General features: G+C 49.0%; 1 protein-coding gene across 8 annotated transcripts in view; it reads left to right on the top strand.

Moving 5' to 3' along the window:
- TCF3 (transcription factor 3) overlaps positions 1-16,423 on the top strand; it is a 103,583-nt gene that overhangs the window by 39,449 nt on the left and 47,711 nt on the right. For 6 of the 8 annotated variants that reach the window (XM_084825892.1, XM_084825899.1, XM_084825900.1 and 3 more), the window contains exons 4-7: positions 2,629-2,702; positions 4,460-4,556; positions 11,990-12,054; positions 15,906-16,035. In XM_084825892.1, the coding sequence (XP_084682018.1) occupies positions 2,629-2,702; positions 4,460-4,556; positions 11,990-12,054; positions 15,906-16,035 (366 nt within the window). The remainder of the gene's footprint in view (positions 1-2,628; positions 2,703-4,459; positions 4,557-11,989; positions 12,055-15,905; positions 16,036-16,423) is intronic. The other 2 variants (XM_084825898.1, XM_084825893.1) reach the window with 1 other exon arrangement.

Here is a 16,423-nt window from a genome sequence, read left to right as displayed (position 1 = left end):
TGGGTTATTAAGAGAGGCCTGAGGCCTCAAGCTCCGCCCCCTGATCTGAGATGCCACGCCCCTCACACCCCACCCCTTGAGACAGACCCTGTTTTTTTTAATGGCTTTTATATTGTTGGCCACCTGTGCAGGGGGGAAGTGGTCTACACCTGGAGTGGTCAGAAGGTAGATCTCCAGAAGTTTGGGACTTCAGTGCCCAGCATCCCTAGCTATTGGCCATGCTGGCCAAGGCTTGAGGGAGCTGAAGTCCAAAACATCGGGGGATGAACCTTCTGCCCACCCCTGGCTTGACCTCAAAGCTTGGTAGAAGCTTTTTTGTTTTAAATAAACACCATTGTTAAATAAGCCTCCTGGTTTGAGATAATTATTTAGATTAATAGAATGAGTGAGAAGGGAAGATTTGGGACTGCGTCAGATAAGGTGGGGGGGATCCGGGCCTCCATCACAGCATTACCTGGGCAGCTGCCTACGTTTGAGTGTATGAATCTTGTCTAGGGCAAGATCCCCTTGAGCAGCATCAAAAGAGTTGGGCCGTTGCCTGGGACCACACAGCTGCCAACAACCAGCCCTGCCCATTGCAGAACTCCACGTTACCCCCTGCATCCAACCAGTCTAACCAGTTTGGGGGAGCCGGGAATGGCTGCTGGATGTTGAAATGGGCTTCTGTATATTAGAATAATCATTTCTTCTTTAAATAGGATACTCCCTGTGGATTCTATTCTTTTAATCCCCTCTTAAGGTTTGCTTGTGTATTGTATGGTGTCCTTTTTTGAGCACCCTTCTAATATTTTAGCTTTTGAGTACAGTATATGGAATAATACGTCTTAAAATAATATTTCAATGCCTTTAAAGGCGTCTGGATTGCAACTGCCCCAGCTAAGCATGAGCATGTAAAACTGCATCTCTTCCCCTTCACTCTTGGTTACTTTTCTTTCTACTTTCCCTCCTGTGTTGTTGACATTAGATTTGTGAGCTCCTTGGGGCAGGAGCCCATTTGCCTATGGGAAGCCCCATGTAAGAATTGTTAATCTGTAAGCAGCCCCTGAAACCTTTTTCCGCCTTTTTAATTTTCTGTTGGTGGCTTTGGCTTTCCCCCCCACAAGAAATGCAAATGAAATTGTTCTAGACGGGAAGGGTGGGGGTGGGGGGCAGTGCACATTAGCAAAGCAAAAGTTATTGTCGGCGGTGGAAGGAATGGCTTTTTCCTCTGTAGTATCCCGAGTCGCATTAGCGTCTTATTCCGCCACCGCCCTCAATTCCGCAAAGTAATCACATTGGAAAATTTTTGATTAGAAAACAAAATCTAAATGAGAGTTATGAATATTCATTAGGTGTGGAGATTAATATGCATAATTATGCAAATTAGACAGCAATTAAACACCAATTCTCCAGGGAAATGATTAACACAAAAGGCTTTGGAATGGAAGCATGCAATTTTGAAAGAAGTTTCTGGTTAAATGAACAGTAAGGGGAGTGGAGGAGAGAGACGGGGATGGTGTGTTTCCCATAATAATAAGCTTTAAAAGAAATAAATACACACAATAGGGTGTGTGTGGGGGGGGGGTGTAAGAGTAGAGTTTTGCTTTTGCACTCGCATCTTGCTGGTACCCAGTTTCTGTATTGTCCCTTTCACTGCTTGATTTCACTTAAATCAAGGAGGTGTTTTGGGATGTAAGCAGCCCTGAAATAGGGCCGGTCAGCCATTTCAACTTTGGTTACCCACCAGGTTCTGCTCCGGAGTTCAACAGAAGGAATGAAAGGCACTCTGCACAAGCTCAGGGCATTGTACCCATAATCATCCCCCCTTTTCTCTTTTCCCCCTTCCGGAGAGGAGGAAGTTTGCATTTGGCCAAGCAGAGGCATTTTAGTAAGAGCTTTATGCTAAAATACGCCGGTATTTGAGGGATTTTGATCCCTCCCCCACTTTTTTCCCTACTTCCCTGGGTTTCTACACTGTACAAAATTAACACCGTGGTAGGTATCTACATGTGTGTGTTGCCCTCCTGTGTGGGCTCTGAATCAAGTGGCAAATAGGTTTTGGTGGTGGTGGTGGTGGTGGTGGGTGGAGATGGGCACCATTTCAAGCTCCTCCCATGGAGGGATGGAGGAGAGATAACCCTGCATGTAGAATAGAAGGCAGAGTTCAACCAGTACTCAAATCAGAGGGGAGGGCAGAGGGACATTTTGCCCTTATTTACTGCAGTGCCCTCCCCTTAGCTAGTGTTTTTAGAAGACAAATGTGGAGTCAGAGTTTGGCTGAACTTGAGTACAGAGCTGAGCCTGACACCCTAACTTTCTACATGCAAGGACATCCACAGGGAAGATCACTTGCGCATGCAACTCCTTCCTCGAGGTGGTACAGTCCTTAATTTTTTTTATTTATTTTTTTTATCATCCCTTGATTCCACCTAACGTATCAGCCAGGGTTCCTTTGAAGCTGCATCCGTGTGGAAAGTTTGCAAAACAGGAAAGGTTGGTGTGGTTTGGGTTTTTCATCCAAATATTTTTCTGTTTGTAGAAGGAAGAGCTAACTTCGAGAGGCTCTGTCTTTTGAAAGTATTACTGATCAAAGTAACCCTGATGTGTGTGTGTGTGTTTTCTCCTGGGGTTGTTTTCTCACCCCGGTAGGTTTGGACGAGCGACCGGCCTCGGGTTCCTGGGCAACAGGAGATCAAAATAACTCCACGTTTGACCAAGTCAGGGTAAGGATGGGGGGAGCTGAAAATAGAACATTTACAAAAACATAGAAAAAGATAGCTTCTATCTACCCTGGTCCTTCTCACCTGGACTGAAACGCTATTTCATTTCTGAGGATTTCTCTTATCTTGCCTGCTGTTCTGTTTCTGAGAGCGTCCCGCTTGATGCTCTCCAGGGAAACCATGAGCAAGGTATGAAGCCTAAGGTCCCTCCCATGTTACTTGTCCTTAGCGTTTTATCTGTTTATTTGAAGCATTTTTACCCCCACTCTTCAGCCAAATGGCCTCCAAGAGTGCCTTCCCATACAATCAAGTAAAAGCAAGAGGTTCCATTGCCCCCACAGGCCTACCATCGAAACAGCGCAACACAAACGGAAATGGGGAAGTGGAGAGAAGTGGAAATAAGCAAGCTTGGGCACCACTTCGTAAAGTTAAATTGTTCTGTATAGTCACCAACCGGGATGGCAACATTCAGGGGGAAGAGGAGCCCAACGCAGCTGATCTTCCAGCAGAGCTGATGGAATGGCTTTCTGGCTTCCCATTTCCCTCTGCTGCAGCCTGATGGAATGATGGCTGCCTGGTACAAAATAATTATTGGTGGTAGACCGTCCCTGTGCATGGTGGTCCTGTTTAGCCACCTGGGGCAGAAAGTTCTTTGATAGATTTGCCCTTCATAAGAAAATAAGAGCAGCACTGCAGGGCCGGATCAAAGGTCCATCTTGCCCAGTGTCCTCTTTCCAGCAGTGTACAGCCAATTTTATGAGTTAAGCTGGTGTTTTTTTTGTTCCCCATAGATAATAGTATATGGGGGAGTGAAGAGGATATGCTTATTCCTCCTGCTGTGACATACTACCTTCCTGTGTGTGCTGAGGTGGTGTTTTGGTGGCGTTTTTTTGCTTTAAATGGGGGAGTTTTGAACGGTGCAATTTTATTTATTTTATTTATTATTAAATTTATTAATTGCCTATGTGGCTGGTCACCCAGCCACTCTGGGCGATGTACAACGTACAATAAAACAGTTCAAAACAATAAAATTCTACAATAAAAACATTTTCTAAAATACCCTAACCCACCCCAAATGCCTGCCTGAACAACCACGTTTTTAATGCACGACAGAAGCTCATTAAAGAGGGGGCATGGCGGAGTTCCCTAGGGAGGGAGTTCCACAGAGTGGGGGCCACCACAGAAAAGGCCCTCTCCACTTCTCCCCAGCAGCCTGGTGCTGAGGGCCCAGGAAAAAAGCTTTGCTGCTTGATTCCACTGAGCACGTTGTCCAGACCTCAGAGAGCCGTTAACGTTTGTGATGGGTCAGCCCAGCCTTCCCTTGACCCGGTGCCCGCCACATGTGTTGGACTACAGCTCCCATCATCCCCAGCCAGCATGGTCAATGTATCTGGAGGGGACCGGGCTGTGGAAGGCAGGGTTAGCGAATCCGTCCTGGCAAAGAAGTCTAGCGGAATGTGACTTGCCTGCAAGTACCTGTAGCATCCTGGAAGGAGGGGAAAGAAGAAGGGGAAGACGGGGGAGGTGGTGGGAACCTAGTGTAGTGGTCACCTAGAGACAATGTGAGCTCACCTCAGCGACCCACCATTTGCAAGGCCAAGCTAACCCATCTTAAGGGAGGTCTTGGAGATGGGCCTTGATTAGGAAATGGTTGCTGTGGCAGCCTAAAGTCAGCCTTCGCCTCTGAGATAGGAGCGGGTAGACTCCGGGGGGGTCACAGTGTCTTGCCTGTAAATGTTTGTGTTTGGTTTGTTTTTTAGCAGGGCTATGGCGAAGGCTCCCACTACAGCGAGCACAGGGACCTGCCGTCCCATAACAGCATATCTTCGTCATCATTCCTCGGATCCGGGATGGTCGGTAAGTGCCACCGTTGAGTCGAAGCTCTGTGCGCGTCAAATGTCCCTAATCTCGGGCCGTGTTCAGCAGTGGCCAGGAAATGGAAGCCCAGTTTGGCATCAGTGGAAAGGAAGGGGCAGTGGTGGTGTCGTCCAGTTCCTTCTTCAATATTCCCAACTCCCCTTCCTCAGGCTCCCGCTTCTTCCACCTTCCAAATCTCGCCACACCCATTTCTTGCCCCGCTCCAGGGGAGGCCCTTAGAAGCAGGCCCTGTTCCGGGTCAAGGGAATTGCTCCATTCCTCCATAGCAGGAGTGTGTCACCCCTCCCTCTGGAACCAGACGCCTGCCATTTCTCCCCTCGAGTGAGGAGAACGCAGTCCACCTTCAGCCTCCCAGAGGGCGCAGGCTTGCCCCCAAGAGATCCAGTGGAACTTCCTGCCTTGTGCTGGGCTCCTACCCAATGATTTGTTTCTCTGCACATCCTGCGGGCAACTTTTCCTTTCCCCTGGCTGCCCCAGACCCTGTTCCCTAACCTGGGGCTTTGGCCACGTGGAGGTTGTCTTCCCACACCCCGAACGTGTGCACTACGCCTGGTCTTGGATACACTCCAAGCTAACTTTGCAATCCAAGTCCTACAGGCCGTGCCAATTCCACGGCTACCATAGAAGTCAGGGGTTAGGAATCTCAGGGCAGTAGGCCACATCTGGCCCACCTCAGGTCCGAATCCAGGCCTCTGGAGTTCCCCAAAGGGCGTTTTCCCCTGACTGCCAATTGCTTGGTGGTCTGTCCGTCCCTGCTCTGTCCCAATGCACACTTTCTAAAAGGCTGAAATGCTGGCAGTGAACTAAAATATGCTGGTATTTGGGGTTCTTGGCTCCACCCCTTTTGCCTTTGGCCACACCTACCTCTGGAACGCTCCCCCCCCCCCCCCGAGGTCCCTGAAATCTGAATTCGACAATAGGGCTGAAAGAGGTTCGATACGAATAATGCATCCAGAGAATTCGTACCATTTCCTCTTTAATTTGTGCGGCTGACTTCGGCAGCGTTTGCTATTTTGTATGATTCTGCGTGCGCCGGGCAGAGGCAGGGCAAGGAGCCGTGCGGGATGCTCTGGCCACACCGCTCCCGTCCCAACAGCATGAAATCCTGTGGCAGCTGGCAGCACATTCCGCACTTGGCAGAGTGAGTGTGCGTAATGGCTCTTTCAGAACCCAGAGGATCTGTGAAGCCCCCCTGCTTGGATCATTCTGAACAGAGCTGAGGTCGGCCCAGCCCATGTTGTGCAGGCTCCCCACCTTGATTTGGCCCTAGCTGGGGTGCAGCCCAGGGGCAGGAAACATGTAGGCCGCGTGCAACCTCCCCCCCACCCCCGGGCTGTATTTACAACCCCTGCTGCGTTCCCTTGCTGCCACCGCCAAATTTGTTGCTGTGGCGACAAAAGTCGCTGGGATTTTGCAATGAAACGAGGCAGGCAGGGAGCCCACGCCTTGTCTGCAGGCATAATCGTGCTGCTGGGAGCTTCTTGGAAGGGTGACTCCGCTTAGAAACGAGCTGCGGGCTTCCCATGCACCTTCGTTCCCTGGTAATCAGCACGGTTTTTGCCACCGCAGCACATTTCGTGGCGGCAAATCCAGCAAGGTGCAGTGCGGCCCGTGCAGGGTTGCAGTCCCCTGAGCCCCAGAAAATGCGGTCCCCCAGCTACCCCTGCCCTATGCATACCAGCCGGGAGTCGGCTTTCCCCCCCCCAGCAACATTCCTTAAAAACAGGGGAGGGTCTCATTTTTTTCCCCTCGGGCATTCATTTCGAGTGCTTGCAAGAGGGAACACCAGGACCCAAGTGGGCGATGTCTGCACACCCCTAAGCAAGATCAGCCCCCCTTCCCTCTCTCCTGCAACCTCATTGACTTCATTGCTTTGCTTCTTGAACCACACTAATCCATACAAAGCTTGCGGGAAGTGAGACGTATTTGTGTGGGATGAGATGAAGCACAGGGGCGGGGTGTATTTGTGAGCATTTCTCTCTCTGTGTCCTGTGTGTGTGTGTTTGTGTGCGTGTGTGTGTATAATCAACATGGTTTTATGTTCTGGTTGCTCTCCTCCCCCCCTCCCCAGCTTCGTCCCGAGTATTTGTGAATTAATTGGTGGGGGCGGGGCGGGGCAGGGGAACCCAACAGGGTTAGTGGAAATTGTTTAAGTAGTAAGGAAACCAATAAGCCTGAGCAGATCTCTTTCAAGTAATTATTTCTAGCAATTAAGTCCTTTTCAGGGCCCAGCTTGCTAATCTAGCCAGCATTGTGACGGGTGAGCATCTTGGACAATAGTTTTAATTGGTTCACGGTGCTCTCCCTTTCCCCCAACCCCCCTCCCCCTGCCATTGCCTTTAATCTCTGTGACTTATCTCTCCTCCTTCCCCGCTGGCCAGGAACTGCATACCTAATAGAATGATTGGATTTGGAAATGTCACTCTTATATTTGAGTCCAGGTGCAGATGGGATACTTTAACCATGGTTATTGTGTTCCTTTTAACCATGGTTTTAGATATTCAGATCTGTAAGGGCTCTGGACCCAAGCCAGGGTATGGAACTGTGGTTTGAAGTGGGCTTGTTAAGGACAAATTGTGTCAGCCATGGTTATGTGTTCTGTCTTGCCCTGAAGACAATATGGATAAGACCACCTCCCTGCCTCTCTGCTTGAAAGGTGACAAGGTGGTATCTCCATATACACATTCTCTAGTATGTGCATGCAGAACATAGTTCCAGAAGTCAAACCAGGGTTTCTATGATACATTTAAAATCTTAGCCACAGTTAAGGCAAGAAAACCATGGTTATTGCTAACCCTGGTTGTGCATGATGTGGGTTTTTTTAATTCCTCCAAACTTCCTAGCAAATCTTATTTTTCTCCCCTACCCCGCCCCGGTCTGTCCCCTTACTAACTGCTTTTGTTAAGTAGTGCGTGGAACTCTGAAACCAGTGCAGTGGTATCACAGTATTCTGTGGTAATAGATGTGGCTTAACATCTCACCATCAGCTCCCCCCATTCCAGGACACACACTGAGCTGAGGAAACCACCTGAGTGGCCTTGGGCAAATTGCCTTGTTCTCAGCCTTGGCTGCCTAACAGGGTTGTTGTTGTAAATTTTGGTTCCTTGGAGGAAAGGGCAAGGAGATGCATATAGCTAATTAGCCATGCAGTCCCTGCCCTCCAAGAGCTTACAGTCTACATGTTCTTACTTCCCATACATCTACTGCTGTTGCCTGCTCATTTATTTTCCAGTTTCGTCATCTATTTTCAGATACTCCCCCTCTAGAAAGCTCTCTCTCTCTTTCCCTCTCTCTCTCTCTCTCTTCTGTCTTGCCATCCTTCCGACACTTCCTTCTGAAGTTGTTAAAGGTATATATTTTTTGGTGTATCTAGTACTTCTTGGACAGGGGAAAGGGATTAGGGGCAGAGCAGTGCTCAGGGACTCTTAGGAGGGGGTGGCAGGAAGAGCAGCTACCGCTGCAACTTTCCACTCCAGCCCTTGCGCATGTCTGCATGCTGATTTGAAGGCATCCATGTGTGAACTCCCAGCGGGCTCAGCAAATTGCCTGCGTAGAGCACACCTGTTCTTCATTGATGAAATTCACTGGCAAATCTAGCAAGACCCTAAACCTCTGCTGACATTTCTGTGTGTGGCTTTCCCTCGGCCTACTGTCCTCTGGGCAGCCAAATGATTTGGTTATCGTGTGGCCACTTGTAGCTGCAAACGCGGTGTGGCGTTTGCATCCGCGGCCGGGGCCATCGCCTCAACCACGCTGCATTCCAAAGTCGGTTCACGCGTTTCGTTACATGATCGTTGGATGTATCGCAACGGAGTGATGCCTGCCTGGGAAGCCCTGTGACTGTTTTGGCCACCTGAGCGTACTGCTAAGCCATGTGGATGCCGGGCCTGGGGTCTGAGTGACGCCAGACATGGTGCACATTTGCTAGCCATGTTTTCCTAGATGCGTCGCTGGCCATTCATGCACTTCTTAATTCGTATTCCAAAGAATAATCATTTATAACTGTAGGAGCTTTGAAATGAAGCCCAAAGTGCTGAGGGGGCTTCTCTGAGACCCCATGGGTATTAATACTGAAGATTTATTCAGGCCCTAGCTAGCATCGTGGAAAGCATTCCCCTTTATTAAAGCATTCCCCTTTATTAGAAGCAATTATTTTTCACGTTCAAGTTGAAGCTGGCAAGCGCATCCCCATTTTTAAAAAATCTTTAACTTAATTGGGATCTCTCTAACCCAAATGGCAGATCCTTAAAGTGCTATTTCCCTCAAGGGTAGGAAACTTTTTCTCTCCCTGAGTCTCAGCTCTCATCTTAATCTTGCAGATTAGTCTGTGAACCGGCCCAGCAGCGCAAGTCACTCCGTTCTTGAAAGAAGAAGAATGTTGTCATTGCTTGCTTGTTGGAGGCTTTTGGGCTGATGCCATTCCTCTCCCACCCACCCCCCTTCCATTTAGACCCGATCAGCCTAGTGACGAAACCAACCAGAGCTATTTTTATTTTTAGCGGGGAGGGGAGGGGAGGAAGAGGGCGGTTGTGTAGCAAATTTAGTTCCTAAACCGCTTTTTAAAAAATTAGGTCAGTTAAAAGATTTTGCCCTGCAACCCTTTGACCTCCTGTTTACTTAACGCTAAGCCTCTCGAGTGAACCGGAGGATGGGGGCGGCAAAGCGTCCTTCAGCCATGGAATGGGAGCACATGATGCACCACCTGTGATTCTGAACTAATGTGTTTTGGTAGCGAGAGGAGCAATGTTCGTGGGCCGTGCTGCATAGGGCAGCCTCCCCCAACCTGGTGCCCTCCAGATATTTTGGGCTGCAATTTCCATCAACCCCACCAGCAAGGCTAGCCATTTGGGATTTGAAAATCAAAAACATCTGGGGGGAACCTGGTTGGCTTAGACGGTTGTTTCAAAGTTGGAGATGCAGCTAGGACCAGGGCTTTATTTGCACCATCGCGCCTCCTCCGAGGCCTGTTTTATTTTATTTTTGTTTTGAAATTTTTAAAAAGTAGATGTTACAGAGTACAAATAGTATGTCACATGTAGCACTTTCATGGACTTAATGTCCATGTGATGTTTATTCATTTAGGGTTGGATCCAGGTTCTCCCATCTTTGAGAGGAAGGGCTGTACTTGCAGAAAGTCCTTCTGCCCGATTTTAGGGGGTCCCCCCCACACACACACACCACAGTTTACCCCACTCAGCAGGATTTCCTGACTCTCTGTGTAGTATTTTCCAAGGGGTGGAGGGGCCGCTGTGGGAAGGAAGGGGCGGGGAAGTCCACGTCGGCCCACGCAGTTGATCCAGTGTCAATCAGGATTCACCCCTTCTTATTTATTTATTTAACAATATTTATGAATCATTTACATTAGAGAAATGTCTAGGCGATGTGCAAAGAAACAAGGCTTCATGCAGAGGACGAGCTCATGTTCCTGGCAGGGCCGGCCCTACTATTAGGCAGGGTGAAGCAGTTGCCTCCAGCAGCAGCGAAATGTTCAAGGCAAGAACTGTGCCTTGCAGCCTGCTCTGCACCCAGGCAGCAAAATGTCTTGGGCCAGCCCGGCTTCCTGGGAATGCCTGTTGGAAAAGGAACGGTTTCAGTAGGTGCTGGAAACCAAGAATGGTTGGCCCCTACCTAATTTATACTGGTGGGGAGTTCCAGGGAGTGGGTGCTAAGATACCAAAGGCCCTATTCTGAGCCATGAGGGACCCTATCTCCAAAGATTCCCAAGACCACCTGATGAGTATCTCCTGATGAGTGCAGCACTCACACTTCATAGAGCGCCTTTCCAGAATAGTATCTGAGGTTGCAAGCGGCCTAGAGATGTAAGATACAGGATAAGGGTGGCCTATAAGATAATGGAGCCTGTGCAGTGTAGTGGTTAGAATGCGAGACTACGACTGGCAAGACCCGAGTTCAAATCCCCACTCAGCCACAGAATTGGCAAGGTTGTTGTGGAGGAGGAAGAAACCATGTATGCTGCTCCTTGAAGGAATGCTGGGCGTGGTGTTGTTGTTTATTCGTTCAGTCACTTCCGACTCTTCGTGACTTCATGGACCAGCCCACGCCAGAGCTCCCTGTCGGCCGTCACCACCCCCAGCTCCCCCAAGGCCGAGTCCGTCACCTCCAGAATATCATCCGTCCATCTTGCCCTTGGGCGGCCCCTCTTCCTTTTGCCTTCCGCTTTCCTAGCATCAGCATCTTCTCCAGGATGTCCTGTCTTCTCATTATGTGGCCAAAGTACTTCAGTTTTGCCTTTCATATCATTCCCTCAAGCGAGCAGTCTGGCTTTATTTCCTGGAGTGTGGACTGGTTTGATCTTCTTGCAGTCCAAGGCACTCTCAGAATTTTCCTCCAGCACCACAGTTCAAAAGCATCTATCTTCCTTCGCTCAGCCTTCCTTACGGCTCTTGCAGCCGTAGGTTACTACGGGGAATACCATTGCTTGAACTATGCGGACCTTCGTTGTCAGCGTGATGTCTCTGCTCTTAACTCTTTTATCAAGATTTGTCATTGCTCTCCTCCCAAGAAGTAAATGTCTTCTGATTTCTTGGCTGGGCGTAGGACTGACTAAATATATTTTAACTAATAAAAAATGGATCAATTCTATTTTGTGAAATGTTGCAGGGTATGTGGTAGGCCTCCTATTTAATCATTTATTCTGGGGGCGGGGGGACAGAAGTCCTTGCTGGTGCATGAAACGAGTTAGGGCCATAGATTCCTCAGCCCTCCTATTGTCAGACATGGTTGGAGTGAGGGGCTTAAATGGTCTTCCGTCCTTGCAGTGGTCCTAGCCATTAAAAATTGAGGCTTCAGCTTATCTGCATAGCCCCACCTCCATTTGTGTAGCACTGCCCACATTCTGTTCCCTGGTCACTCTACAGCGTGACAGAATTATCAGAACTCAAGTATTTGTCTGTCCATCCATCTCTCACCCATCCATCTCTCACCTATCTATCTACCTATGTGTGTATGTGTGTGTGTTCCGGTGGGCGGGGAGAGGAGGGACTGGAGCTTTCCTGAGACCTCCCCAGCATCCTTCCCTTCCCCTCCAATACACCCTAGCTAGACCAGCAAAAAGCCCGTCTGGGGAAAATGCAGAGTGGGAGGAAGCAGGGAGGCAGCAATTGCCTCCCCAACTCCTCCCGCTGTGCACTGGATTCTTGTAAGCCTCCAAGTTTGGAGGCTTACAAGCATCAAGGGCATAAGTCATAGGATTGAACCCTAAAAGAAAGAGAACTTAAGACTGACTGTATCCATAGTGGTTTTAGATCCTCCTGGCATTAGAATCGTAGGCTTGGAAGGGTTCCTCGAGGTCATCTAGTCCCATTGCTTGGTCAGTGACATGCAACTCTGCTGATCAACCCCCAGCATCAGATGATCACAAAGTGTTTTCTCTCTCGTTTGCCTGTGTCTAGGGAAAGGTACGGAAAGAGGCACTTACCCGTTCGGAAGAGACGCAGGTATGCCAGCCCTCAACCAGGTAAGCAAACCTACTTCTTTATCTTCATAATTTTTTTAAATCATTATTAACCTGGTGCAACTTCTACAGTTGCTAGGACTTGCAGGTTCGAAGCAGCATGTTTTGATCTCTCAGGGCTTGCAAGCAGGCCAAGAAGACATCTTTTGCTCATCTCTAGTATCTGGCTAGTCAGGGCTTGAGCATGCCTGAACACTTCTGGTGTACCCAAGGGCCCATTAACACAAGTAGAGCTTTGCTGGGTCAGACCAAAGGCCAGTCTAGACTACTCCAGCCTCTCGTTATCCCAACACGGAGGGGCCAGATCCACTGTGCACAGAGGCTCCATTGCACTCTCATGCCAGAATAGTTTTTCAGACTCACTTCCATGGGTATGCCTGGTCTTCCCCCCTCCCCCAAAAACACACCCCAATCTAAGCTGGTGGTCACCATTTCACCTTGTGACAGCGAGTTCCATCAGTTAATTTAGTCATTGCCAGCACAGAACAACTTTCTTTTGGCAGTTTCATTGGGTGTTTCTGAGTTCTAGTATGATGAGAGGGGAAAACCCCACAGCCAAGTAAAACGTTTACCAGAAGCACAGTCCTGTATTATTATTGTGTTATTATTATTATTGATACTATTATTATTATTATTATTAGCTACTGAGGTCTATCAGTGGTTGTTAACTGTAATAGCTCAACAGAACCTCCATGTTCATGAGCACGCTACCTCTGAAGACCAGAAGCTGGCAGCAAACAATTAGGAGAAGTTTGTTTGATCCAGCAGAACTTTTCTTCCATCCTTTATATTACAGAATCATTAAGGCCTTTATCAGCCCTTCTTGGGTCCCTAGATAAGGTTGGACTCAAATACCCTTCATCTCCAGTCAGCATGGCCAGTGGTGAGGGATAATGGGAACTGTAGTACAACAACAACAGCTGGGGACCCAAGGCTGGAAAAATCAACAGCTATTAGCTGTTATAGCTAAATAGAACCTCCATGTCCAAGAGTAGTTTACCTCTGAATATCATACACTGGGGGGAAACCATGGGGGGCTGTTGCTTTGGGGGCCCACCTGGGGGTTTCTTGGAAGCATCTGGTCTGTCAGGTGCCGGAAACGGTATGGGCTTTTGGGACGGACTCAGCAGAGTCCGTGTGAATGTTCTACAGACAGAGAGATGCGGCTCACACAGGCGAGCTTTCTCAGTGGAGCCCGGCATGAATCGAAATGTGGGCTTCTCTGGTTTGCAGCTCCTTCTCTTAGCTGCTATGCTGACTCCATCTCCATGCGCACAAGGCCTCCATTTTGTACACATCAGACAGTTTCTGTCCCGCCACCCCCACCCTCCCGGCTGGGCAACGCTGTACAACAGACACATCTGCACATGAATTTTGCAACTCTTTTTTGAAAAAGAAAAAGGCTTTATTAAGAAAAAAGTCCGGGGTGGGGAGAGAGGAGGTTGTTTAAAAATCTAGATCAGTTTTTCCGTAACTTCCACCCCCTGCCCCCCATCTCTGCATGGGAAATGTTTTCCTGATGTTTTGAAACAGCTGTGCAGGGATGGCTCTCGGCGCCAGAGTGTATTTAATTTTTAAAATCGGAACAGGAGACCTGCCAGCCGGCTGGCCCTGCATTTGAATGTTATGGGTTTAGGTTTGTTTGTTTTTAAAGATTTCCTGGTGGGAGGGGAGAGGCATGATACAGACGGTCACGGAACAGAAGGGGGGCATCCAGCAAGCTAAGCAAGGCCCCCGCGGAACGTGTTCTAGGGTTCAGTAGATTCTGTGGGGTGCAAGTCCTGGGGAAAGAGAGCGGAATAAGTGGAGCTGGGTATTGGCATAAGAATTTGGTTAATCCCCAGTCCGGTGCCCCCCAGATGTGTGGGTCTACATCTCCCAGTGTCCCCCAGCCCACAAGGAGAGCATAAAGTCAACCAACCTCCCCCACTGTTCTTGCTCCCGATATCTAGTATTTTGAGCAGGGGGGACCACGGGCCGCATACGGTCCCCCTAAACTTTTTTGCGGCCCACCGCAGCAGCCATTCCAGGGAGGGGTGTGACCTCCAGGGAAGGGGGCAAATTAGCCCACTGGAGTTGCCCATCCCGGTTTAGCAAGAGAGGCTGCCTGTGGAACATAGAGCTTGCATTCCTAATTCTCATGGCAAAGAACAGGAGAAGAGCAAACCGTAAGTCCATCTAGCCCAGTATTCTTTTTCCATCGGTAGCCAGCCGAGATGCCTCTGGGAATCCTGCAAGCAGGGCCATGAAGGGAAACCCTGCTGTTTTTTGGCTCCCGGGGTAGCCTGCCCGTGGCATCCCGGCTGTGGAATGACCTCCCTAGAGAGCTTCATCTGGCGCCGACATTGCACTCTTTCAGGCGCCGGGTGGAGACCTTTTTATTTTCCCAGCGTTTTAGCGTTCCAGTCTTTTAACTTTGCTGTTTTAAATCCGTTACTGTATTTTAAATCCCTGCATTGCTGCTAGGTTTTATTCTGGCTGTATTTCTGTACTGTGGTTTTAAGCTTTTATGTTCTGTACTGTTTTTATTCTGTACTTTGTGGTTTTAATATTTGTCAACCGCCCAGAGAGCTTCAGCTGTTGGGCAGTATAGGAATGTAATAAGCAAGTAATTAGAAAATAAATAAATAATAAACGTAGAGATTCTGTTTAGCTGTCATGGGCAATCAACACTGTCCATCATGGATTTCTATTCTAAAAACAAATGAAAGCAGCTCTGCTGAATTCAGACCAAGAGTCCATCTAACTCAGTATCCTGTTTCCAACTACCCAGTATATCTGGTGGTCAATTTCTGCACTCTTGAGAGTATTAATGATTAGATGGATGGATGGATGGATGTCAGCCTGATGCCTCTGTGAAGGCCCACAAGGCAACTGCCCTCTGCTGTTGTCCCCAGCCCCTGGTATTAATATCTAGACTGCCCTGGACACAGGAGGCTGTGCCTAGCTCTCATGGCCAGTAACCACAACAGCTGAACCTCTGCTGAAAATGGGATTCTGGACTTGGACAGCCCACCAGTGCTCAGCTCTTTGGACATTTTTATGAGAAAAGCAGCATTGGCCTAATTACAGTGCCCTTGAGTGCTTCCATTTAGGTTCCTTTTTAACATCCATCTAGCAATGCAAGCTAGATAGAACCTCCCTGGACCATGGTGGTATATCCCCATTTTGCCTGACTGTAGACCTGGAGTGTCCCGCAAGGTGTCCACAGGACCCTGCGTGCCCACGGACATTTCCCTTGACACCCACCTGCCCCTCCCGGTTTTTATTTTATTTCTTAAGGTTGTATTATTACTATTTTTAACTAGGACACTGCCATGCTTCAGAGGGCTGCCCTCCAGCGCCATCTTTATCTGTGTTCAAAGGAGTTGTTGGTTTTTTGTTTTGGAGCTCAGACCACCTTCTTCCTCTGCCTTCTACTTCGGTTCTTGGGCAAGTTACTGTTCTTTTAGACTCACCAGTTTGCCTCTGGGAAATGATTGTTTTGTGTCTGGCCATGCAGCTCTTTTATGAGGGTGCCCATGACACTCTCTCAGCATTCTAAATGTGCCCCCCAAAACACAAAAAGGTTGGGGTCCGTGCTGTGGATGATCATCATATCTGCAAGGGTGCAAGGGGCCTTGACACAGCTGAGCAGGTATTCAAATCCGGGAGAGTCTCTCTCTCTCTCTCTCTCTCTCTCTCTCTCTCTCCTCTCCTCTCCACACCTCGGGGCTCAGCTCCTCCTTGTTTTGGAAAACCGTGCACCCGTCGAAATTTCTCCACACAAGGGGTAGGTTCAGTTTATGTTGGCGGGTGTCCATTTCGTGCGGGATGGTGTGTTTTTAATTTTGTTCTATTACTTTTCTTTGCAGCCTGGCTTTCTGTCCAGTGAAATAGGGATTTCGACTCCCAGCACGCTGTCCCCGACAGGGGTGAAGGGAGGATCGCAGTACTATCCATACACGAACAATCCTCGCAGGAGAGGAGCAGACAGCAGCATAGGTATGTGGCTCCCTCCAAGGGCGTCGGATGGTGCAGCCGCTCTTGTCTGGTGGCCGTTTTGGCCTGGCTACGAAATGAAAGAAGGAAAGAGGAGTCTGCCATGTACTCTTAACCCCCCCCCCCCCCAGTCAGGCAGAGGGTTTTCTTGGCCTCTCATTGCCTCTGCTTTGGTCCCCATAAGAAGAGCCCTGCTGGATCTGTCCAGAGGCCCATCTGGCCCAGCAGACCTGTTTCCAACAGAGGTCAGCCAGATGCCTCCGGGAAGCCCGCAAGGAGGGCACGAAAGCAACAGCCCTCCCTTGTACCCTGGCAACTGGCGCTCAGAGGTAGACTGCCTCTGAGTATGGAGGCTACATTTCAGCGATCCCAGTTTGAAAACTGGCGAAGC

Source organism: Heloderma suspectum, chromosome Z (genome assembly GCF_057233095.1).
Source record: "Heloderma suspectum isolate Gila_16-S chromosome Z, 16-S_ref, whole genome shotgun sequence".
Taxonomy (NCBI): Eukaryota; Metazoa; Chordata; class Lepidosauria; order Squamata; family Helodermatidae; genus Heloderma; species Heloderma suspectum.
Note: the sequence above shows the minus strand (reverse complement) of the source record. Positions and strands in the feature narration are given on the sequence as shown.